The following is a 26,771-nucleotide window of genomic DNA, read 5'->3' as shown; positions in this document are numbered from 1 at the left end:
TACTTTGACCTTAAGAAGAAAGATGTGTATTGTGGAATGTACTGTAGGTTGAAATCTTCACATAGGTCAATCATCAGATCATTGATTTCTTTCACCCTGGCTGTATTGGTCTGTGCATTGACAAGACCTGAAAGAATTCTGGCTGAATGTCAGCCATATTGAATTACTCCAAGTCATTGTTTTCATTTTCACTCTGTACATGACTAAATTCCTGCATGGGATTATCAGTGTAGCTCTGATCTTCAGGTATATCAGACATATTAAAGCCAGAGAATGATGCAGAAAAGGTTGTGTGTGCTGAGTAAGGAACCTGCAAAGCTGGTATTTAACTCTTTACCTTCTGCAAGTACTTGCTGTCCTGGCTACTAAGCCTGATAAGCAGCCTGCCTTCTAGCAGCTGTTTGTAGGCTGAACCCCAGAGCATCATAATAGCTGTCTGAGTGAGAACTTCTTGAGTTATTTACATGCTGTCTACATTTTCTGTATCAATTTTGTCCCATGCAAACTATGTAATTTAATGAAAAATAAAATTTTAAACACTTACCAATGTTTTGTGCCACTCATTTCCACCAGCAAGTACATATAATCCACAGTAATCAATGTTTATATTCACATGTTTATAATAAAAAAATATATCCCAATATGTGTTTAAAATGTATATTAGATTACTTTTCTTACCACTATTTCGCACACCAATGTGTCCACTATTTTATTGCAGATTTGGTAATTTTTTATGATACTGCCTGAAGCACGTAAAAAGAAATCTATTTCCCTTGCATTTTCTTATAAAATAAATGCTGGCCCTGAAACTGCTGTAAAGTCGTCCACATTTGCCAGTCTCGTGTGTTCCAACCAGATTCGATTATCTCGCGTTTCAGATAAATCTGAAATGTCAGGTGTTGAAACAGGACTTGTACTAATGTCCAATCTTTCATCTTGAATCTGGTTAAAATCAATATCATCACTTTCAAATCCTTCAAAACTTCCGTCAGAATCATCGTTGGAATGCATGAATATTGACATTTGTTTTACTGTCACCATTGACCTCGTTTTCAATAGAATTTCCCGCTTATATGCTGTAAAACTACTAATAGAATATGTTCATCATTGTATGTAAGGACTATTTTCATTGGCTAAATATTATAAAAGAGAACAGATGTTTGTAATTTCATCCAATACAAAGCTTTAATATGAAACGTGTATATGCGTATCGGGGGTTTCCCAACCCTTGGCTGGAAACGCATGTATGAGCCAGCCGGGACAGAGAGAGTATTATTAGCAGCTTGTATATGCATCTCTGGGGTTACAAGGCTATTTTTATGGTTGCATATGTGCGTTAGCAGAAGGTAAAGAGTTAAATAAGTTTCAATGATTCTGATATTTTCAGCTTGTTCATAACAGTGATAGAAAATACAATATCAAATTCTTCTATATGACTGGCACATATCCACGAAATTTTGAAAAAGAAACTTGCACAATGCATTTGAGTTGGTATCATCTGAAGTTCAGATATGGTAATGTAGTTCAATTTCAAATTAATCCACTTGGGTAGCCATCTTAGATTACCTAAAATCCTTTGTTTTGAACAGGTATCGAAATTCTCTTGAATAACTGAAAGCATGCATATTCAATTTCAATTACACTAACTTAATATTGTTATAAATCCACAGTATAAATTATGGCAATAGGTATTAGCATATTTAACACAGATTTTACACAAAGTTCATTAAATATTGAGTGGAGCTGTGTTAGAACCATCCATACATAGCAGCCATCTTGTTGGGAATGATTTGAGATACATTTATATCCATGTAATGTTTTGCCAAACAATAAGTATAATGGATCTGCTCACTACTGTTGTGTTAGATCTTTTTGCACATTGATCACACATTTAGAGAAACTATATTGGTTAATCATTTATGATGAGTGTCATTTATTCCAAACATGCTATTGATAGAAATTCGGTAAAGTTATGTAATCAACAAGTTTCACCTAATCACCTTGAACTTGACAGCTTGCTTGCATATGATACATGTGAAGCCACCTTTGAGCATCAGGAAGCTCAGCATATTTTCGTTGGACAAGAAAGTCATCCAGGCATTTTAATTGGCCAGCATAATGTTTAGTAATACTGCCTGTGGTGAACTTGGGACTTGAAAGTTGGTAAATCCTGTATAATACAAATATTGTGATTCAAATTGTAACTGATAACCGCATAAGATACAAAAAATGTTATTTCAAGTTTATAATAATAATTGTAATAATATTAACCACTTTATTTAAAGAGATTGACACAGTGAGTTGCACATTGGAACTAATCATTGTGACCCTGTAGTATTAGCATATTTAAAGAGATCTTGTATAATTGAACATATGGTAAAGAAAGGCACATAGAATTCTTTCAAGAGTAAAAGAAAGAATAACAATACGTTAAAACATGCTTCTTTAGATTGTAGTTATTCACATTTAATGATTGTGCTTGAGAAATGCGATACTCATGACTATGACTACAAGGTGGATTCAGTGACAGCCCTAGGCAGTGTATTGAGAATTAATAATGGATTGTTAGATGAATGAAATTGCAGGCATTTATGTAAAGAAGTGCTGTGTGCTTCTAATTTCAAAATAAAGCTTTTGAATCTGGGGACAGTGGTTCATTAATTTGATTATAGTGACTGGCACAAAATAGAAAACTTTTTAAAATTCTGGCAGCTTTTGCAACAAAGCATATAATGCCACCAAACATTTAGGATGACTTGTTATGGAACAAAATAAATTACGAATGTGGACTTTGACAGGTTTTAGATTAATTTAATATGAACCAAACAAATGGAGGCAAGGAAAGAGCATTTTCCTTTTAGGGTTTAACTGTCGAGGTCGAGATCACTAACCCATCAGTATGGTCTAGAGCCATTTATTCCCTGCTATTGAAAGGATGGATATATATATATATATATATATATATACACACACTTTTTGAGGGCATTTATGATCATTTAGCTAGGCAATTTTCATTCTTTTTGGGTGGCAACTCATTTGATTTGTTGGTGTTAGCCTTGTCACCCATTAAATATGAAGAGACTACTTGGATAGGAAATTTAAAACAAGTTTGATTTCAGTGACCCATCCAGATTTGGGTTGTGACCCTTGGGTTCAGAATTACTGATTTACCTCCTTTTCTTGGATGCAGTTGTTTGTGTGAAGCTTAATGCATACCAAACTTTTGAAAACTTGATGCATTTATCTACATAATAGAGTTGTATTAAACAAAAGTTATTAACAATACATACCATGTACCAAGTTCTGGCTAAACAGTTAGGAAACATTTTAATGAGTCGTCACAATTGATTATTATCCAAAGACTTCTTTTCCAACCAATTAAAATATACTGTGTTTATATTCATCAAAGCACAAAATCTTTAAGAAATGATAAACTGTTTAACAAAATCAGTCTGCTATCTAATACATTTATTTACTTAAAAGTATTTGTGTCAATAATAATAGAAGTAATGCAATATATGTATCTGAAGCTAACGATTTACCATTATAATAGGAAAAAAATCAATATTTCAAAGATTGAAATAGATGGTAAATAAATGAAATAATATGTAATCTTTATTTTCACCATAGATTGTTGGTAATTTCTTACAATGTTTTCCTGTTGGTTTGCAAATTCTGATTATCACTATCATTTTCTTTCTCTTTTTCAAAGGAAGTTTATCCATACTTTAATCGGATTTGTTGGGACATGGGTTCTATCTCACAGAGTGTTCTTCTGGCAGCCAAGAACAGAGGATGGATGAAAATAGTAAGTTTTACATTAGCAGGGTTTTAGTAGGACAATTTTGGGGCTAAATACAGGCATCATGCCCTGTTTAAAAACTGTCATTGCTTTCCTTTGCCCGTATTTACTTAGACAAAATAATTGATATGCTGAAATAACACTGATCTCAAAATCTTATACATTCTGTACTAAATAGGAATAAATTAGAATCAGTTGGGTGACATGTTGTTTTTATTTCCTTCAGTTTGAAAAGAATGCTCTGTTTGATTCTCAGCAGTTTTTATATACCTGTTGCAAGAGCATAATTTTGTGGTACTGTCCATCTCCCATCTGTCTGTCAGTCTACCCATATGTTCCTTTATTTGTTTATGCATAACAATTCTAATTTTCTGCCATCCACCATTACCAAAGATTCAGATATGCTGACAGGTTGCACAAATTTGAGAATTTTGCAAAAATTTAACGAATTTGCACACTTGGAGAGTAATGATGAACAAGAACTCCCACAAATTAAATTAATGTAGCTCATGTAAAAATGTACTCTGAGCAGTGTACAATCTTTATTTAACTATTAACCCTTTAATTAGGTGCTTGTAATGACACAAGTCACACTGCCAGTAGAGGTATTGTAGTGCTTGCCATGACATCTGTCTCTTTTCAGGTAGGCAACTTTTTACAAGTCTGTTTTTTTTTGGCTTGACATGAATGGTTGCTAAACTAAATTTGATAGCATGTTGGGCCCAGGTACAAACATTCTGTTGTAGGTTGAACCTTGCATCAAGCAGGTATTACAAATGTGTTTCTGAAATAAGGGCTACGGCCCCCACATATAAGCAGACCCACACTCCAAAACATCTCAAGATACACAAGGTAAGTTCTAAATGCATTTGTTTAGGCAAACTTATATTTAAAACAAAATTACATTTGTATTCTCTCGAAGTTGGCATGCATGATTATTAAAAAGAAATGATATAAACTTGTTTGAAAAGTTATTTATTTAATTTTCTGTTTTCTAATTGTTTCTGCCTAATTAGATTTGTGTATAATTTAATCAAACAATGGCAAGAATTAAGCAATTGCGAATTGCTGTAACATTGCCTCTCCCTTATGATTAGATTATTGTTTGTTTATGCATTTATATTGCATTGCAACCTTACACCATACCTGTCAACTTTCATGCCAGGAGGAAAAACTCTTGATATCTTTTGATTTTTGCAGACAATTCCTGATTAATATATTGTCTTCGACTTTCATTTCTTCTAAACAAGAAAAGTCCTGCATGTTTTATTGTGTCACCTGTGAAATAGTGTTGTGACAAAATAATTACTTTACTAGAAAGAATTAACTTCTTCACTAAATAGAATGTTAAGTTTAAACATTATTCACGTAAATTAATGATTTATTTTTGCCTCTACAGCAGTACAAAAATAAAAAAATAAACCGGAACAAAAAAATAAACCACATCAATAAAAACGTCCACAATTAATTTTAATTCCAAGAACAATCACTACGAATGTTGTAACTCCATATGCTATAGCGCCATTCCCACGAAAGAAACATACACGAGTGAACACCTGGCATTTTTATACCATATATACCAATGTTAATTACTATCGTTAAATTAAAAGAACGAATGAAAATACATACAACACAGCAAATGTACAAAAACTAATTCGTAATACGTTTTATAGTAAAGAATACTAAATGCTTTATGAGTTGACAATAAGGGAATAAGGTCAGATATACAACAAGGGGTGCCTTTATTGGGAATCCTTTATTTGCCAATCAAGACTAATCTTTAGCTGTTGTGCAGTTTGACCATAACTGTATTATAGGGCTAAATTTAGTTATTTCAGATGCTATGGTATTTATATAAGTTTTAGAAGAGAAGATATATTCCTTTATAAATTTTCTAAATTCTCTCCATAAATTTAATAATAGTATGTCTATGATAGAGGAGACCTCTACAGTCACTGTTAATGTAGAGGCTGAGATTTGGGGGAATGCAATATTTATCAGCAGCTATTCAAATGCTATGGTGTCAGGTTACAGTCTTGAGAAATTGAAACAAGAACAGTTGGATTATGTGTTTGTAAAGCTAATTAAACTCAATTATAGTAAGTTTGCCTTAATACTTAAAAATAAAAATTAGTGACCATTTGAAGGTAAATTTGAATCTCTTTTAGTAGGTATAAAGTGCTTAAAATAGAGTTGGGTAGTTATAGTTTAATTTTGAATTAATTTGCTCAAAAAGGATAAAGTTGCAAGTAATTTCCTACTCAAAATAATATTTTTGGAAATTCTAACATACAATATTAGTGGGAAAAAGTGTGTGTAATGGAGAGTACATATATGGCTTATTTTGGAGTACATAATTTAGATTCTGTCATTTTGATCTATAGATTAGAGTTAGATAAAGAGTCTGCACCTAACACAATCAGACCAGAAGTTTAGTTTTAGAATAGGTCTTCAGGGAATGTTCTCTCTGAAGTCCACTAGGATTGTTTAAAACGCCAGGTCAAAAAACTTAGTGCAGGGAGTCAGCATGAAGAACTAGAGGTAACAGAATTCCATTAAATGTAGAAAATAAGAAACCCTCTTGCTTGTGACTAATTCCCCATGGCGCAGTTACATCAAAAGGTGCTACAACAACTGACCAAAATATGAAAATAGGGCATGTCCTGGGGGAAAACCGGGCACGTCACAGGGAGAAACTGCAAGTTTTTTTTGCAAATTTCACGCATATTGGACCAGGAAGATTGATCAGTATTTAGTGAATGCCACAAAAAGCCTCCTGATTTTAGATCCCAATTTCTATTTTTTTTATTCAGTCTCCCTACTTGGCCCCATTTTACAAAACTATGGTAATCGTGCTAATATTATGGAATAAAAAAGGCAATTACACATCAATGTACTGGTATAGTTGCCAGTCTAAATTCCCTCTTAACACGTGTCATTTTCAGGGTTTTAATGATTAACTGGTCTGTACTGCTGTTGCAAAGACAAATTTGCTGACTATCAACATAGGAGACACTGAAACACCAAACGTTCCACTGTATGGAAAGTTATGATGTTTGTTCAGCCAAAACACAAAACTTAAATTGATCGATGTTGATCTCAGTTGATCTATATGAGAATTTTAGCCTTTATTATTACCACTCTTTGTGAACATGTGAATTATGCTGGTTATGTGCTTTGTACACGTGTACTTTTTTAAAACATTACCTTAATCTGTAGGATCGCTTATATTATTGAAAATGAGTAACTCGTGAATGCATGATTCAGTGTAAATGAAACAGCTATTATGGACTAGCTGAAATGTTATCTGGAAGAATGCAATCTGGTCAAAACAATGAATAAAGCAAAATCTGCATCTAATATGTTTGGGAATGAATAAGGATTTAAGTGAAGATATGCATGTCTTGCACTGAATAAGTACTATATATTATTGTTCAGCCTGGTCTCCCAGGTAAACTCAACCAGCCTGCGAATTATGAAGTCTGTATTTACCTTTACTTAATTGTGTGTTGGAGAAATCAGAAAATGTGCACATGCAAAATAATAACAAAATCAATCAATGATGTATCATTGCAAAGTATTACCCAATGCACTTTGCATCCCCATTTCAGAACCTCACACCTCCCTTGGCAACTTGGCTCAAGAAGGGCACGCTGCAAAGGCCCTGTTGAACTATTTGCAGGTTTTTTCCTGTTCCTAAAGACAAGGGTGATAACCCTAGGGGCTGTCTCTCACTTATACAGACAATATGTCTTCATTTGGTTCCCATTAGGCTTGGACAGACATCAAATTCAGTGGTAGGGTCCTTCCTATCATAAATCTCAGTTGGAAGCTTCGTTTCCAATGTCTCCCTTCCCTTGTATTGTCCGTCATTTGATTTGGTATTAACATCTGGCACAGATAAAGGAAGAAGTCCATTCCCTTCTTAAGGGTTGTGTAGAGTACCTGTACGAAAACTTCCGCCCTGACTTTAACCAGATTCCAGGTGGAATTTTAAAGCGGATTTCCCTTAAAGCCTAGATTCCACTTATTATAAATTTTAGGTGGGTTCAGGGTGGAATACAGCCCGAAATATGCAAATTAGTCCGTCTATTACTAAGCGGAATTTGTTTATTCTGCCTACTAGGCGGAATTGGTTTATTCCGCCTACTAGGTGGAATTTGTTTATTCCGTCTACCAGGCGGAATCTGTTTATTCCGCTTATTTAGCCTAGATTCCCCTTATTATCACTTTTAGGCAGATTCAGGGTGGAATATTGCTTGAAATTACTGTTACTAGGCGGAATCTTTATTTCTGCCTAATTACATGGAAATACCTGCAGAAACCCCATCCAATAATGAAAATGTCAAGGCAGATTTCATATGGGTTTTTTTAAGCATTTTCTGCCTAAAACGATAAAAAATATACTTCAGATTTCTATTATGTATTAAACTGCCTAATGATTTTTTAGATATTATTGGGAATCAATGATAAATATTCACAGTAATATTTAAAATGGATCATAAATTTTATTTTGACAGACATTATCAAATAAGATTTAGGTTTTACTTTTCCTAAGGGGCAATGCCATTTTCTTTCTTGCATAAAAATTTAATCCAACATGGCATCACTTAGTAATATTCATTTCACTTTAAAGTTTGGTGAGATTTCACACATATTTTGATCAAAACTTCCATTGAAATTATGTTGAAGTCTCACTCAAATTTCTTTGAAATATTTGTGAGGTTTCACAAAAAAAATGACTACAACTTTTGTAAGATTTCACTAAAATTTTGATCATTATATAGTATTTTACTGAAGTTTTTGTTAGTGTTTCAGACATTTCAAAGAAATAATGGATATGAATTAAACAGGACTTTATTAACCAAGGTGATATTTAAGTGTGCATGAAAACAATTATACTGATGTTGTAATTATATGACATCCAAGGCAAGAGAAATGGAAATTAATACAAATTAAAACAATAATAATAATAATAACTTTATTTAGAGAAGGTAATTCAATTAGTTACATAATTAATCTACCGTGAGGCCTTCTATCTGTGATGTACAACATATACAGTATATACAACATGATATGAAGTATCTGACACTAAATAATTAAGTGGTTTTAAAAATCAAAGTATCAAGTCTGGAACATATGCACAGGCATCTGTGAACACATAAACATATATAAAATATTAAATATTAATCTGCATTGAAAAATTCTGCCGTGAAAATAGTGCAAAATTACAGAAAAGCATCCATCTAAGACAATTTGATTATGAGAAGAAGAAAAGCTAGGAGCCTGCCTTATGTCATTTGTACTGTAGACTGGATTTTTGATTGCACAAACTATGATGCTGTTGTGGTCTCTAGAATTAGTCCTTGTTCCAAAAGCAGCCGCGAAAAACGTTTATCATGATATAATAACTCTAATTTTACACTTAACTCCAACACACCAAGAATATTTTGATAATAAACACAATAATGCCTCACGCGATTGGAAGTAGATTCTACTTTCCGGCCAAGAAAACTCCGCAAAGATATGGATATCTGGCAACAATTCCCACCAGTGATCTACACATTGTCCCTCCTTAAATTCTGAAGTTGATCAGTTTGGAGTTGTATATTACTTTGAAATCATCCCGATTCAATTCCTTGTCCTATTTAGCACGTTGTCCGCTACTGTAAAGCTCTTTATGGCACACAAAGCAAAATGCTTGTCCTGGCGTTCAGTTTTCATACAGATTGCCCAGTTATGTTCCCATCAAATTTGCGTTTAGGGTATTCTCATTGCCACACATTTTTCAAATGGTTATTCAATCTCTCATCCCGCTCGAAAATTCGAATCGCCATGCTTCGTAAACATGCTCTTTCCAGTCAGTTTCTGTTACGTGACAATTCATTGGGCAATTACAAAATGTTGACCAAACAGAAACCTTTATACAACGATCCTCTGTTAAACAATAAATGGAACAAGTACTTATTTGAAAGCTTGTTGTGGAATGGGACCGGATAGAGCATTATTTAAAAAAGAGTTTCGGAGACAATATTAAAAAATGGGTCCATATCGAGGAAATTCAGGTCAGGAGAAAAGTGAAATTATGTTCTAAAACGGAAAACAAGATGTAAACTTGTTCGAGGGCAGTTAAATCCAATTGAAGTTAAATAAAAATACAACAACAACAACAAATTTGAAAAAGAAATTTAACAAGGAAAGCTGTCAAAAGAAGTTATTAAAAAAATTGTGTCCAAAATAAACAATAAAAATTTACAACTATCAGAAACAGGAAATAATTTTAAATGCTGCTGAAAATCATTCAAATTGTACCAGAAGCGATAAATTTTATTATATCTTATTGATATTTTTATTGAACTGTCAGTGATATTGCAATCACAAAATGTCACTATATTTTCAGTCATTTAACTTTACAGACACACAAAAGCCAAGTCCTAATTATGCCTTCTTTAACTGATGTAAATGACTAAGTTCTTCATTCCGCCTAGATGTTGGTTAGAAAATAAACTAAGTCCTGGTTCCTTCGTTCATATAATAGATGCCAGTGACTAAATTCCTAATTCCACCTAGATGGTGGGTGGAAAATCAACCAAGTCCAAAATTATGCCTAAAGATGTATTTATAGCAGGAATTTGACAAAAGTCCATCTTAGAGTTAGACGGACTCTTAGATGGATTCATCTTTGACTTTTCAAATTTTCCATGTCCACCTTTGTAGTAACCAGATTTTTAACATTTTAGGCAGATTCCGCCTGGAGTCTGCTTAAGTTCCAGGTGGAATCTGCCTAATTATTTCGTACGGGTAGGTGTTGAATGACAAGTCTCTGGCCTTCCATTCAAAGACTGTCATGGTTCTGAAGAAAATATGAAGGTCTCCGCCAATTATCAACCTTTGCTCCATAAACAAGCTTCTGCCAGAGGAACTATTCATGATGGAGACCAGTCTCTGTCAGGAATGTCATAAGACCTGAAAATTGGGTGGTCTTCTTTGTTCTGCAGGATGCATACCTTCACTTCCCTATCTTTCCTCCACACAGGAAGAACCTCAGATTTTGTTTGAATAGGAAGGTTTTCCAAGTCTGAGTTCCACTCTTAAGCCAATCCTCAGGACTAAGAGCTTTTACCTGAGTTGGGAGAGCAGTTGTATCCCATTTAAGGTCTTTGGTTATCCCAGTGCTCAAAATTTCAATAATTGGTTGATCCACAAAGGCAGTCTAGATTTCCTGTCTCACTGTTGGTCTATAGTGACCAGGCTTGGTGTTATAACAAACAAAGCTAAAATATATCTCAAGATTTTGTCTACACAAAAATGGATTTTCTAACCAACAGAGGGTTAGTCTTGGAGATGCTGAGAGTAAAGACCAAGTTGTCCACACATCTTTTTCTGTCTCTGATGGGGACCTTGAATGCTGCATCAGCTTGGTTCCCCTAAGTAGGTCTCATGTGTCTTACATTTAGCAGCATGTAAACTGCACAGGGACCCCTTGACTGTTCAAATTTATGTGGGTTGGAATTTGCACCACCATGTAAATTTGTGTGGACATTGGGACTAGCTTCTGGCCAAAGTCCCAATGTCCTCCCCCTCTAAACCCAACTCTTACCTATTTGCATATGCATCAGAATCTGGATAGGGTTCTCATCTAGAGCTAGAGGGTCTGATTATTCAGGGTTTATAGTCTGGGGGTGGTGGAAGATGCCTGAATGTCAATAATTCAGAAATTAGGGCAGTAGTTTTAGGTCTTCAAGGATGTGTCCAACAAGTAAGGTGTCACTGACTGATGGTCTACTCTGACATGTTAATAGTGTGCCTTTTCTCGGTGTGAATGTGTGGAACCACTTTTGCTGGACCAATAAGTTCTATTCCTTGGAGTATGTCACATTCCCGACAGTCTTTCAAGGAAAGGGAAGATAGTTCAATTGGAATGGTCTCTGTCAATCCATAGCAGACTCCCTGTTCCATCATTGGGGAACACTCTTGGTGGACTTGTTTGCCACCAACCTGAACAATAAACTCACCTTTTAGGTTTTCCAAGTTCCCAGCCAGAGGGCCTGGGCACAGGATGCATCAATTTGAAATGGGATTATCTGTTAGCTTATACCTTTCCACCCTTCCTTGAGTTCATTCATAAAGTCAAGTGCTCCATGGCTGAGCTCAGTGATTGGTGTAGTAGCAAATGTGTCAGTCCTATCTTTCTCTTTGTGAGTGCATTTGACTATTATCTGTTCTTTTTCAACGAGAAACTATGCTCAGTTTCTACTGTTAAGGCCTATTGAGCTGTCCCTTCCAACACGCTAAAATTTCCAAAAGGCCCTGCCTTCTGGATGGATTCTTACTTAGCAGACCTGATTAGTTATTTGAAATGCAGAGACCATTGTCTCTGAGTTGCCTAAATGGAATCTGTCTTGTGTCTGGTCTTTAATTAACCTCCCTATGGACCTTTAAGTGAAGCTTCCATTGAGTATCTTGCCCTCAAGATAGTTTTCTTGCTTGTCTTAGCCTCAGCAAGATGAAGGAGTGATCTACATGTGCAGTTCATAGAGCAGACTAGGGCTGTATTGGGTTCAATGGCAATTATAAGACGGTTTGGAATCATGAGTCAGTTTTCTCCTTTGCCAAAAAGTTTTTTTTAGCATTACATCCAGTTTCCTTTGGTTTCACCACTTCTGAGTTAACTGTGCTATTAATGACTAAGTTAGACTTTGTATGTTTAGTTGGGAGATCTCCAGTATTTGTTTTGCACCCTCTGAAGGGCGTAGATAGGAAATGTCTGTTCCTAACCACTAAAGGTTCAGCTGTTTTTTCAGCTTCCAACATTTCTAGGTGGATTACATTAATAATCAAGAGAACTTACCAATCCCTTGCTGATAGGGTTCAGTCCTTTATGAAAATTAAAGCCCATGAGGTTTGTTCTTGTACACGTGACTGATGCCTCATGGACCTGTCTCACTCCTTCATCTCCAAAGATGAATGATTCTGATAGGCCCATGAGGCAGCAATGGATGATCTGATGAAAGCCACATTTTAGTGCACACACTACTTTCTCCTCCTTTTACCTTTGCTTGCTAGCCTATCAAGGCAACAGCATTTCTCAATGGGCCAAGTCATTATTGTTCAGAATGTGACCCATATGGATTCCTTTATTTAGCAGTCTCTTGCTCTCCTATGAGGTTGATTATTCTTTGTCTTTTTTTCTTTCTTCAATTGCCAGTTGTGGGATCATCAGACCTCCCACTAAACTGAGAAATTCAGCTATGGAGTACCAACAGTTAAGATATTACTGATATTAAGATGTAGTTTTTCAATAGGGTAAGCCTAATTTTAATGATTACCTGTTGCTATTGCTAATTCCCTTCTCCCTTCCCAGTACTGATGTTCCACTCTAGGAACAAGGTCAGACATTGTTTACAAATTATGATCATTATTTTGAAGTACAATCTACATATGTGACAAAAGTTTTAGATACCCCCATCCAGTCAGCTCAAGAGCTAGCTAAAAGCTCAAGAGTAGAGTTTTCTTACTGATTTTGGCAGAAAGTATTCTTTTTCATGATACAGCAGTGGATGACTTGAAATTAATACTAATCTAGTATTGAACAGTTGGTAATTTACATAAATATTCAGACAATTTTGCCTTTATTCACGTAAAAAATATTTGAAAGGAATCATAAAGTTGAAATGAAGAAGGCAAAACTAGCCCTAATAATCAAAATGACATTTGCAGCCTCATGACACGAGCTCTAATAACATGCTCAATCTTGGGAATCATGAACCATTTCAAGACTAGATACAGCCCCATGACATGAGCTCTAATAACATGCTCAATCTTGGGAATCATGAACCATTTCAAGGCTAGATACAGCCCCATGACACGAGCTCTAATAACATGCTCAGTCTTGGGAATCATGAACCATTTCAAGACTAGATACAGTGAGGAGGGCAAAACTAACCTTGCTAACCAAATTTACTGCTCTGCATCCACATGACACAAGGTCTAATAACATTTACGATATCTGTGTCATTAACCACATTAACACTAGATAGATTTGCAGTGTTGAAACCCTTTTTTTCATCTATGACTCTGCATGGTCAGTTGTAGTTTCTTGCAAAAATGCATGTCCAGCAGGAGTCAGGTTTTAATTGTGCACACAGCACATCATTCACCATTAATAGTGGCATTTTGGTAACAGCGATGGCTAGTACACTAAAACTTTGCTGCAAGAAGAAATTGCTGTATACTTAGTGCAGAATAATGGGAACTGTGATAATTCAAGTCTGATTGTTTTTAAAGGAGTCTTGAAACATTAGGGGACACCCTGGACTAACGTGAAAACTACAAAAATTATGTTAGTAGCTAAAACCATGAACTGACCATCACTTTGGGCTTGTGTACTGATTAGTCACATGACCTATGCATCGTCTCGTGTAGTCCCTTGTGATACAAAAGGTTCCATGAAATGGTGTAGATATATGCACTATTTTGACATTGCCGATTATAAATCTTGCAGAACATGAAGTATTATGAACTGTGCATGACTTGTCTCTCTCATCTATTTGGACTTTCCTGTGGAGATGTACCTTTTGAACTGGGGGCTTACCATAGTCATATTTGATCTAGTCCTAGGCATTGGAGAAGTTGATTTTTTATGCCATGCTTTCAGTGTGTGCCAAAAGTCCTGCAGGCCCACAAGAATCATTGTCTGAAAATACTACTAGTCCTGTCCACAACCAACTTGTCCAGCATTTCATTATACAAGAGGACAAAATATGATTATTTTAATTTTTCCTTACTCAGAACATAAATATCTTAGAGTTAAAAATTTACGTCATTATCACACTGCCTTCATCAGTGACTACTGTTGATCATGTGACTTGTAATGGTCACATGATACTTTGAGATTGGTAGTTGCTGATGATGCAGTGTGATATTGCTGACAATTTTGAACTCTTAAGATATTTATGCTCTGAGTAAGAAATTTTAATAATCGTAAATTATCCAGATCAAGGAAGCAACCTTTTCAGGACACAGTATTATCAGTAACACAATGGTAAATGATGGATGGTAAAGATTATTATCCCTTAGCAAGGAAATTTTTATAATTAAATGTGGAAAACAGAAAAAACGGAAAAGTAGATGATACATGTTATGTCAAATTTATTAAATTTCCTTTCAAATCAGCATGATATATTTGCTGTTTACTATCCAGGTCATTGATGCTTATTGTTGATTTAATCCAGATCCGTACATAACTCTTCTTTAGACAAAGCATCACAGTCTGTTGCTTCCATTGATTGCCAGTCTGAAACATAGCCAGAATAAGAATCAGGATCCTGATCCATTGACTTGTCATCAATGATAACACCAGAATTAGACCCAGTTTTCAAAGGTGGGGCTCTGTTATCCAAAGTACAGAAAGAAAATAGATATGCAGAAAAATAGTTCCAGAAGTGGTCTGCTTGAACAGGGTCAAATATAGTTATGCTGAAGTTGTTGGGAAGTAAATATGTTGTTGAAAATAGCATTGGACCTAGTTTTTCATTAAGTCATAATTTCTTGGTAGGTGATCACTTACATGAAATTGTAGGCATTTGTACAAAGTGAAAAACACTAATCATTGTGCCTTGTTATAGTCTAGTGCATATTTTAACATGAGTAAAGGACAGTCAGAATTTCCGAATTGCATTTGATCCATGTAATCTGCAAATTGTGCTCTCAACACGTCAATTAAGAGCATCATTTGAAACCTTTTTGGGGATAATTTTCACATTTTTATCTGATGCACCTTGCCTAAAATTAAGTTTGAATTAATTGGGTCATTTTTTTTCATCCAAACCAAATGTAAGACTCATTGCCTACACAGCTGCTTACAGCACGTGTTGTAGGTGTCAAGGAACAATAGTCAAAATTTCAGGCCAGAATTGACAAATGCTTTGCTTCAAAAGAAATAATTGCTTACTTAATAGTCACAAACTTCTAAGCTGCTTGTCAAGGAGTTGTGTGTACTGAATGTCAATGCATTTTATATGAATGAAAATGTGTTTCATCGCCGTATTCGCCATTACATGAGGGTGGTTTAATTTCATCTTTGGCTATTTCAAAATATTGACTTCAGGTTCACCCAATTCTTCATCAGGAAAGTGTTTGCATTGAGAAACCCAATTCCTGAAAGTTCTTGGGCTAAGATTTTCAGCTACAACCAGGGTACTTGTAGAATAAATTGTCATTGTTTTAATAGAAGTTTTGTCAGGAAGCTATCCACAATCTTGAATTGTAGGTCTATGGTGAGTCATAGAACTCGGGTTTTGGTGAAACCTGTTTGCTGCTGTTGATGGTGACATCTCAGATGACAGTTGGTTTTCATGCAGTGAGGGACAAAAGCTTCAAGACTAACTGGTTTATAAGGAATAAGCAGGCTCTTGATGGATTCATTTATCATTCAATTACATCAGAAATGCAGTCATGAAATTGCTGTCATTTTCTTCACCAAATCTAATAGTAACCCAACTTCATCCTGTTAAACTGCTTCCATGGTGATTTTGATGATCACTATTGTCACTTGAAAATTGTATGCATACATTTTCAGCAAGTGTTGTGAATTTTTTGGCCATTTTTTATTTCATATGGTGTTTTCAGCGATGCAAACATCTCACTTATAACTGTAAAAATGAACATCATAGCATGTTTTAATATTTTGCTTCTTCAGAATATGCTGTAGGAGTAAATCAGAATGAAGCAAAGTCTAATTTATGATCAAGAAAAAGTTGTGCAAAGATGTTTTTTAACATTCTTTCTTCACATTTGGAAACGCATGAAAATATATACTTTCTTTAAAAGTATATTAAAAAATGTTTTTATATTGTGTGAAATTTTCACACTGCTGATGAGGAAACTGTAGGCAAAGTTTGAAACTATTGAATATATGTATTTTTTAGATGCAAACTTTGGGGTTCCTCCAGCCATAATATGCTAGGGTATTGGAGAAAAAAAATAGCATGTAATATTGAGGGTGCATTAATCCAAAATTGTTAGATCAATCATGGAAAACAAACATTAAAAATACATGTACCTTGAGCATAGTTATCATGTACATACACTTAAGCAGAATGTTGTTGATCAGGTAACAGTATTGTCATGTTTTAGTGTGCACACAGCTTTTATATATTTATATATATATATATATATATATATATATATATATATATATATATATATATATATATATATATATAGATAGTCCAAGCAAATTCTGTAACCCAGAAGTTTCTAAAACACTTTTTTTGTTTAGTATCGTATTCCTTTTCCTTGGCTGTGTTTGTTTTATGTAGCGTCAGTTGGTTTTGAAGCATCCAGTAACTCAATGATGAAATTGGGAGTTTGACATAACATTACATAGATGCAAAAATGTTTTTAATTGAAGCTACAAGCATATATTGATCACAGACTATATGCAAGTTATTTATTTTTCCATCACACCCAGATTCATGAGTGGTCATCAGAAACAATTCAGCATTATTCAGTTTTCACTTCGTATCTATTATTTTTGTAATATAATACAATTTATGATTTAGCTACTCAGTTGTCCCGCCGTGAAATTAGATGGCATCGGACTAGCACGTTGGCAGTATTTTTTATGCTGCATGCATTAAGTGGATACAAATATACAGAGTTTTAACAAAATTCTTGTAATGTTAAATTTGCAGATTCTTCTTCATCAAGTTGATCTTCCCATCAGTACCATTCTCTTCACAAAGGGAAAGCTCTATGGTTTCGAGTTGATTGAGGTAAGCATTTATTATGTATAAAAAACTATTGGTAAGAAATGTGTTTTGGAGCATAGGTTGTTACCCTGTCTGTCCATCTGTAGCCTTTTTGTTTTTCCACATGAATTTAAATGTTACACTATCAACAGATGAGCCTTTATTTATCTTCGTTGATGGCTAATACTTGCAGAGCAGTCAGTCATTCCAGATTTTATGAAATAGTGATATTTTTAGCAAAATTTCTGCATTCCAAATTGTGAAGAAATTCCTAAGAATCTGATAAATTGTGTCCATAAATTAGGAAGAATGTGTCTTAAATATCTCCATTTCTTCCACTTTGCTTTTGGCAGACTTGATGACCAAACAGATTTTTGCAACTCTGTGACTTGAATTATATATATATGTACATACAGTACAGATGGCAGATGATGATGACGAGTTTCCAGAGACTGTGCCAACAGGCAAGTAGGTATCTGTGACTACTCTCCTAGAAACATGTTAAAACCCCAAACTCAGGGGAGTAAAGGAAGCCAATAATGATGTATGTTTGATTATATTGCCTGCCTTACATACTTTGTTTGACACTGAAGAGAGTAGACAAAAGCTTATTTGACATTCCAGTTCTTACTTTACACATGAACAAAGCAAAATGTGCACACACTTCTGATTCTACTCACTTGAAACCATGAGGTGGATACATGCTGGCAATGGTCAGAAACTAACAAGGGTTAATGCTTGTCATCATCCAAGGCATTTGGATCATCCAAATCTACTCTGCTTTGTCTGCTTTGTAAGGCAATATTGCATATTTATTCAGGATCCATAATTCAAGTGTGGTTAAATTTTTACCCACTCTTGGACCCTGTGGTTTCTTCAGCTGTCTGCAATATGCCATCCTTGAACGACCCATCATTTGTATGAACATCAGCAAGCACTGTTGGGAGAAATATCATCTTGCAGAGAAAGAAATCATATACGCATATTTGTGTAACAGCCACCAATATTGGACCATGTCTTCTACAAATAAAGCAGTTTGAATGACTACATCCAGTATATGGAATGGGCTGGGTAACGTTCATTGTACTTCCCCTTACATCAATTTTTTTCCTGGTCTATACTATGGTTCTTGTTGGCATTTTCTGATAGCTGTCTATCATAGGGCAAGTAAGGAAGGAGTCTAAATTATGATTGCACATTATATCACCAGTTTTATTGTAAATAAGTAATGTTTTCCTTAGGAATTTTCTCAAATACCTGTTTCAATCTCTGTGTAAGCTTCTCCTTTCATTGGTCTTTGTCTTATTTGAACAAACTGCAGAGAAACTGACATCTTCCTGTTTCTGGCATTTAGAAAATAAATGGATAAAATAGTGAAATGTTTTGCATAAAATGGTCCTACTTGAAATTATCTGTCAACTGGTATTTAGATTTTATTTGTTTTACTTGAGTAAATGAGGTGAATCACATAAGTATATAATCTGAGGAATATTAACAAATTATCACTTTCAGTAAGAAATATTAAGATACATCTGTCAATTGAATAACATATTTCATCTGTTTGTTGAACATTATAGAGTTGTTCACCTTAAAGGTATATTTCATCAATATAAACGATCAAGTTGGTAGAAATAAAACAGGTACATTCTAACAAGAATTAGCATAAATATAACTCTCTTTCTTCATTAAAATTAAGAAAATGCATGCTTCAGAGAAAAAACATGTACCAAATAGAATTCTAACTTGTTACAAGTGTGAGAAGTGGACATGTTTCCGATAGAAAATTAATTATGAGTGAAAAAATTAAAAGAATAATTCACTCATGTGAATTATGAAGATTATTTGTTTACAAAAATTGACAAATTCAAAGAATAAAATGAAAAATACATGTATTTTTAAAAAAAAGTAATGTGGTAATATGTGGGACTCGATCATTCCACTTTGTTGAAATAATCTTCTCAAGGTCAGCACTTAAACCATCATGGCTGTTGATCTTACAGACACTATTTATACAACTAAGCAATGATAGATTTTTTTCTCCATACAAACAGTAAACGTACAATTACAGAACATAATTTTTTGTTATTTTCAGCAATTTCTTGATGTATAATTACTTCCATTCATGGGGAGGGGGGCTATATTTGGGAGAAGTTGGTAGATGTAGTAAGAAAGCTCTAGATAACTTGAAAGCACTTAATATCTTCATATAAAGGTTCCATTAATTATTAAAAGCTTCTTCTTTTTATCTTAAGAACAGACTTCAAGTTAACCTAAATTAATAGTTCTTATTCTTCAGCGTGAAATGTGAGTTAGGATATTATTGACATGCGCAGAGCAAAACCATTCAAAAACATCATTTAAATCTTGGTGCATACATTCCTTAGCATTTAAAATAATTCTCTTTCCGTTTACTCCAATTTCCCACTGCTGCAGAATATTCCCCTTATCTGACAGGGTATTGTTTATTTGAGTCTTCCCAACATAACATTTTTAGGCAAGAACTCTTGAACATTCATCATTGTCACCAAGTGAAATAACCTTTACTTTTTCTTCTAAAGTATTAATTCTTCATTTGTATGATGACATGTTAAAGTTTTGTAATGATTTATTCCTATGTTGCTAATTGTACAGTACTGCAATTTAATTATGCAGTTAAAAAATTTTTAGAGTAGGCAAAATATCTTGTTTATAAAGGAAGTAATACATGTATTGTCACATGGTTCAGTCTTTGTCTGGTACTCTCTACAAGGTTATTTTCTTCTTGTGTGTTAAACTACAAAATCTATATTTAGCCTATGCTGACCATGTTATGATCTTGATACTATTGCTGGTCATAATCATCAAAGAGAAAAAACTCAACCTTTTTGTGAAGCCAAAAACTATTACAACATTGCTGATGCCATTTCCTGTAAAAGTTGGCATTCTTCTTGTCTTCTTGGCATCCATCCGTCTACGGAAGACAATGACGTAGCTCCAAAGTAAGCTTTTATTTATCCTTCTTTCCAGCTCTCTTTTCAGCTTCCTCTTCGTTTTGAACTCCCTGCCTGACAGCTAGACGCCAGCTGGAACGGTTGTTTGCACAGCTGTCCCAGTTGTTGACATTGATGTTTGCTGTCTTCATATCCTTCTTGCAAACATCTTTGTAGCACAGATGTGGTCATCCAGTTGGTTGTGCACCTTCTGCTAACTCCCCATATAACAGGTCCTTGGGAATACGGCCTGGGTCCTTTTTCTTGACATGGCCAAGCCAGCGAAGGCGCCTCTCGCTGAGAATGGAGAACATGCTGTTCATGTTGACGCATTCTAGAACCTCTGTGTTGGGTACACTGTCCTGCCATTGTATGTGCAGAATGTGCCGCAGACATCTCTGGTGGAAGCTGTTGAGTTTCCTCTCATGTCTTGCATAAGAGGTCCATGTTTCGTTGCTGTAGAGAAGTGAGCTGAGCACGCAGGCTTGGTAGACACACAGTTTGGTCTTCTCAGTGAGGTTGGGTTTGTTCCAGACCCTCTGGTTAAGTCTGGCCATCACTGCTGCTGCCTTGGCAATCCTGCCATTCACCTCAGAGTCAATGGAGAGTGAGCTAGAGATGTTGGACACGAGGTATGTGAAGTTCTCGACAACTTCCAAGTTGTAACCATCAATAGTGACAGACGGAGGGGAGTCTGCATCCTGCGCCATGGCGGTCGTTTTCTTCAAACTGATGGTCAGTCCAAATTCCTTACAAGCATGGGAGAGGCAGCATACCAGCTGCTGAAGTCCATCTTCCGTGTGTGATGTCAAGGCTGTATCGTCGGCGAAGAGCAGTTCACTGATGAGTACCTCTGTGACTTTAGTCTTAGCACCGAGATGGGCGATGTTGAACAGCTTGCCGTCAGCCCTGGTATGGATTTACACTCCCTCGCTGCAGTCCCTGAATGTGTACTGGAGAAGCATGGAGAAGAAGATGGCAAAGAGCGTCTGTGCAAGGACACAGCCTTGTTTGACTCTGCTGATGACTGGGAAGGCTTCCGATGTTGCACCATTGAAGCACACTGTGCTGTGCATGTTCTCGTGGAACAACATGAGGACAGCAAGCAGACGTGGGGGGCAGCCGATCTTCTGCAGGAGTCTGAAGAGTTCACTCCGACTAACCAGGTCAAACGCCTTCATCAGGTCTATGAAGGAAATGTAGATGGGCATCTGCTGCTCACGACACTTCTCCTGTAGCTGACGTAGTGAGAAGATCATGTCTACAGTTGACCTGCCGGCTCGAAATCCACACTGGGACTCTGGGTAGATGCGGGAGGCTAGGATCTGCAAGCGCACCAAGGCAACACAGGCAAAAGCCTTTCCGACGATGCTGAGGAGGGAGATGCCCCGGTAGTTGTTGCAGTCACTATGGTCTCCTTTGTTTTTGTACAAAGTGACGATGTTGGTGTCACGCATGTCCTGTGGGATGTATCCCTGTTCCCAGCAGAGACAGAGGAGTATGTGTAGGGGCTGGAGCAGTGCTGGTTTTCCACTCTTGAGGACTTCTGGGGGAAAAGTCTGCATTAATGATATAATATTAACCTTAGTAGTCAATGTACTTTTGTGTACACCTCTTTCAGTAAGGAAAACATGACATTGAAAGCAGACATCGGTGAAGATAATCAGATTACTGACCTTACTAAATGAATTAAATATTGGTTCTAGACATATATTTAGAAAAAAATTGAATGCTTGTAAGGGGTAAAAATTACATTTTTGTACTAATATGCTGACCAGAGGTCACATTGGAGAGGTATCTTTTATTGAGGAGCACTTTTGAACACAAACTCATTGGTACCAAGGGATTCTGGCTGTAAACAGTGGGTGGTCGATATTCAGAGGGACCATTCATGAGGGGGACTACTTTATCTTCAAAAGTCAAATAAAAATGTTAAAATGTTCAAGATTACTGCATGCTTTAGTTTGTATCTGAGGTAAATTTTGAAGTAACAAATAAACTTTGATGATCTTGATGTCACTTTTACAAGAACTGATCTCTCCATGCAGTTGTTAAACATGTCTGGAAATTTTTTTGATGACAACAGAAAGTTCAATTTATAACAACACTGGTGATTCCAAAATAATAGGAATATTTTCTCTGTAAATCATTAAATATGTTCATTATAGTAGAAATGTCAGTTTTAGATGTAAGGAATACATGATTGCTATAGAGATTCAACTTAATGTCAGATAGTGCAAATAGACTGAATTTTTTTTTCTTCAAGTAGTCCACATGTGAGAACCAAAATATTCTTGTAATTCATTGTTCATGTGTACCTTAATAATCTGTGAAAATATGAAATTGGTTGTTTCATGTGGATCACTTGAATGTTTAGAAAATACACTAATTTCATTGCAAAAAGGCAGTTTATTGCCAAATGTAATGTTGGGAGAAGGTGCCTATCATATTATATTTAACACATACCTGTCAACTTTTCAAAAGCCAAGGATGGAGATTGAATAAACAATTAGGGAGATTGGGACTGAAAATTGGGACGTTTTTCACCACATTTAAGCCGTATTTTCACACAATATTGAGCAATATTCTGGGTCCAGTATGTATGAAATTCTCCAAGGGATGTGCCATTTCTCCTTGTGATGTTCCTTTTTGTCCCCCAGGATGTGCCCTCTTTTCATATCCTGGTCAGCATTGGCCACAAACTGCACAATGGCTAAAGGTTAGTCTGAAGAAAAAAACTAGCAAGAAAGCCAGTGTGACTAATTACACTGGACAACAAATTTTTACAAAAGTCATGTTACTGAAATAAAATTAGTCAATTCTTATCAATTTTTATGTGCTGAACACGAATATGACAGTCAAATTGCAAAATTGGCTCTAGTTTTTTTGTAATCTGCAAGAAATTAATGTTTACATAACGAAATGCATTCCAATAGTAAAAGGTCAACTGTAATAGCCTACCTATAAAAAATCAAGTCATTGACTACATCTTAGATTTCTTCGCCTGTCTCTTGTACAGCTGTTCGGGAGCATCTCTGAGGAGTGTCCAGCAGTAGTCAGCCAGCATTGTAGTGGACCATTTTCCCTGGTATCTTTGTTCCATTGTTGCGATATCTTGATGAAAACGTTCGCCGTGTTCATCACTAACAATACCACAGTTGCTAGGAAAGAAATCCAAATGGGAATGAAGGAAGTGAATCTTTAGAGACATATTGCAGCCAAGTTTCTTATACTTCATCAACATGTCTTCTACTAGTTCCTTATAGTTTTCTGCCCTAACATTTCCGAGGAAGTTTGTAGAAACTAGGCGAAAAGCATTCCATGCTTTTTTCGCGTCACCTTCCAGCAAGTTGTTGAACCGGTCATCTTTGAAAAGCTCTCGAATCTGAGGACCCACAAAAACTCCCTCTTTAATCTTTGCTTCGCTGAGTCGAGGGAATTTTTCATGCAGGTATCGGAATGCTGGCAAAGTCCGGTCAATGGCTTTCACGAAGTTCTTCATCAAACCTAGTTTGATGTGAAGGGGTGGTAGCAAGATTTTCTGAGCCTCAACCAGAGCTGGGTGTTGGATATTCTTCTCTCCAATGGCTACATTCTGCCTGTGAGTCCATTCCTTCCTCATGTAGTGCATTTCCCTTGCTCGGCTATCCCACTCGCATAAGAAACACATGTATTTTGTATATCCTTGCTGCAGTCCCATTAAAAGGGCAACTACCTTCAAATCACCACAGAGGTGCCAGCTGTACTTGTTATACTCAATGGAATTCAGTAGCTGCCTTAAGTTATCGTATGTCTCTTTCATGTGGACAGCATACGCTACTGGAATAGATGGAAGAATGTTTCCATTGTGCAAAAGCACAGCCTTGAGACTCAGTTTCGAAGAGTCCACAAATAGTCTCCATTCTTGTGGGTCATGAGTGATTTTTAAAGCATTCATGAGGCCCTCAATATCGGAACAGAATATCAGATTACTTTCCTTTCTGAAGAAAGGCTCCAATTGCTGGTGGCGCTTTCGATATGCAGTAATTGTGACATCTTCTTCTAGAAGATTCCATTGTTGGAGTCTTGATCCTAGCAATTCTGCCTTGTTCTTTGATAAGTCCAAATCACGAATCAGGTCATTTAGTTCTTCCTGTGTTATTCTGTGTGGGGTTGATGATGCACCACAGTGAAAATCTGGATCACTGCATGCTGATGGACCAGGAGAAGAACAGGTCGACTCACCTTTGTCTTCGTCAGATGAATCAAGAGAATATTCTGCTGGAGGTTCTGGAATAGGAAGTCCCTCACCATGTGGAACTGGTCTCAATGCAGACGGAATGTTTGGGTAGACTATTCTCGACTTCTTTCGCTTCGTTATTCCGCCGGAAAGAGGAGGAACCAAGCAGAAGTAACAGTCATTTAGGTGGTTGCTTGGCTCTCTCCACACCATTGGGACTGCAAACGGCATTGATGACCTTTTGCAATTCAACCACTGTGAAAGCTGTGTTGTACATGTAGCACAGCATATATGCGGAGCCCAAGGCTTGTCTTGGTCACCAACCTTGCATCCGAAGTAAAGATGATATGCCTTCTTCATTTGAGAATTGATACTTTTCTTCTGGTTGGCAAATGTCACTTCCCCACAAATATAGCAAAAATTGTCCGCGGTATTAACACACTTTCGAGGCATTACTGTTCTTTATTGTACGTAAATGGATAAAATAATAAGTTTTATGTAACAGTAGCTTGAACTGTCTCGCACAACGTCTAAAATATTTTAAATGCTGAACCTATCTGATTGGGCTTTATATAGCACACTGCTTACGTCAGCTTCAGCAGCCGCCTGGCATTAGTATAATAGGCCTACACATGTATAGTACACTGCTGACGTCAACTTACTTCAGCAGCCGCATGGCATTAGTATTGCATTGCATCAGAAAATGATGCAATCAACTGTGGATGATGTGAGCATGATGGTATTATGCAATGTTACATCATTATTCCGGATGTTGCTGCAGTCCTACTGGAGAAATTTACACAGTGAAACATAGAAAATGAGGTATATGAATATCTTCAAAACGAGAGCCAATACAAATTTTTCACGGTTATATTCGTGTTCGGCACACCAAAATACTACAGATTAGGGCCTTTTCAAGTCAGTAATGATTTCACTGTTGACCAGTGTTAACAATTATTTCTTATCGTTGAAATTTTTATGTGAAAAGGACTGGGCCCTCTAACATAATTCAAAGAAACCATGTTCAACCGTGTGTTCAGTAAACACCAGCAATTGAGTAGGAAATAAATGATGCCCTGTTTGTTGTAACTAATGGTGCCTAAAATCAGTCTCAAGCCAACATACATGTGGGAACTAATTTTCCAACATTTTATATCCCACCTTTTTCCTTATTCTGAAATCGAAAGGCATTTAACACTGTTTACTTAGTAGCATTTTTATTCTGAATTACTTTTTTGAGGGCACATATGCTGCATGGTATGTTTTTTTATTACTTCTTTTAACTTTATGATGGCAATTAATGTTTTTATATATGGTACACTAATGCAAGGTGGGACTGGAGATGTTAACAGTGATCATTCGTGGGATTGAAACTAATTACTTAAAGTTTTGTTGTTCTGGTTTATTTCTGACCTTGGTATTGTTGTAGAGTTAACAAAAATCACATAAATTTACATGTATAATGTTTAAACTTAACATTCTGTTTACTGAAGAAAATATTCTTTGAAGTGTGATAATTATTTCATCACAACATTATTCACAGGTGATAAAATAGAACATGGCTTCTGTGGATTACATACAATATATCTATTTTAAGTTGCATTTTTTATGAGAAATAAAAAATGAGAGATATATTGTAATAATTGGGAGTTCTCTGCTAAAATTGGCAGAAATTATTAAATCAGGAGTAGGCGTGGAAAAAACCCCAAAAATTGGGATATTTTTTTTTCTCTCTTGGCATTAGAGTTGACAGGTATGGTAATAAATTAGACGCATCAATTGCAGTTATAAGATTGTCGAATGTTGATCACTTTCTTGCCATGATTTTCTCAATTCTATCTCTGTTTTGCAAACTTTTGAGGTTCAAATAGGGCCCTACATATCTCTTTGTTTCACTTGGATACCATTGTCTTAGAGACCAGTTGGGCATAACACTCAGAATGGGACCTCACTTTAGTTTTCTGGTTTTGTTTTGTTGGAAACTTGACTAACTGTTTCTTCATTTTAATTTTATATTAAAACTTCTT

At 35.8% G+C, this 26,771-nt stretch overlaps 1 protein-coding gene across 1 annotated transcript in view; it reads left to right on the top strand.

The window, feature by feature from the left end:
• Positions 1–26,771, top strand: part of LOC149781499 (uncharacterized) — a 314,868-nt gene that overhangs the window by 33,603 nt on the left and 254,494 nt on the right. The window contains exons 4-5 of the mRNA XM_089934975.1: positions 3,713–3,808; positions 17,500–17,580. Coding sequence (XP_089791101.1) covers positions 3,713–3,808; positions 17,500–17,580 — 177 coding nt within the window. The remainder of the gene's footprint in view (positions 1–3,712; positions 3,809–17,499; positions 17,581–26,771) is intronic.

This window comes from Sinohyriopsis cumingii, chromosome 15 (genome assembly GCF_028554795.1).
Source record: "Sinohyriopsis cumingii isolate HCF-2022 chromosome 15, ASM2855479v2, whole genome shotgun sequence".
Taxonomy (NCBI): domain Eukaryota; kingdom Metazoa; phylum Mollusca; class Bivalvia; order Unionida; family Unionidae; genus Sinohyriopsis; species Sinohyriopsis cumingii.
This window is presented reverse-complemented; position numbering and strand designations above follow the sequence as displayed.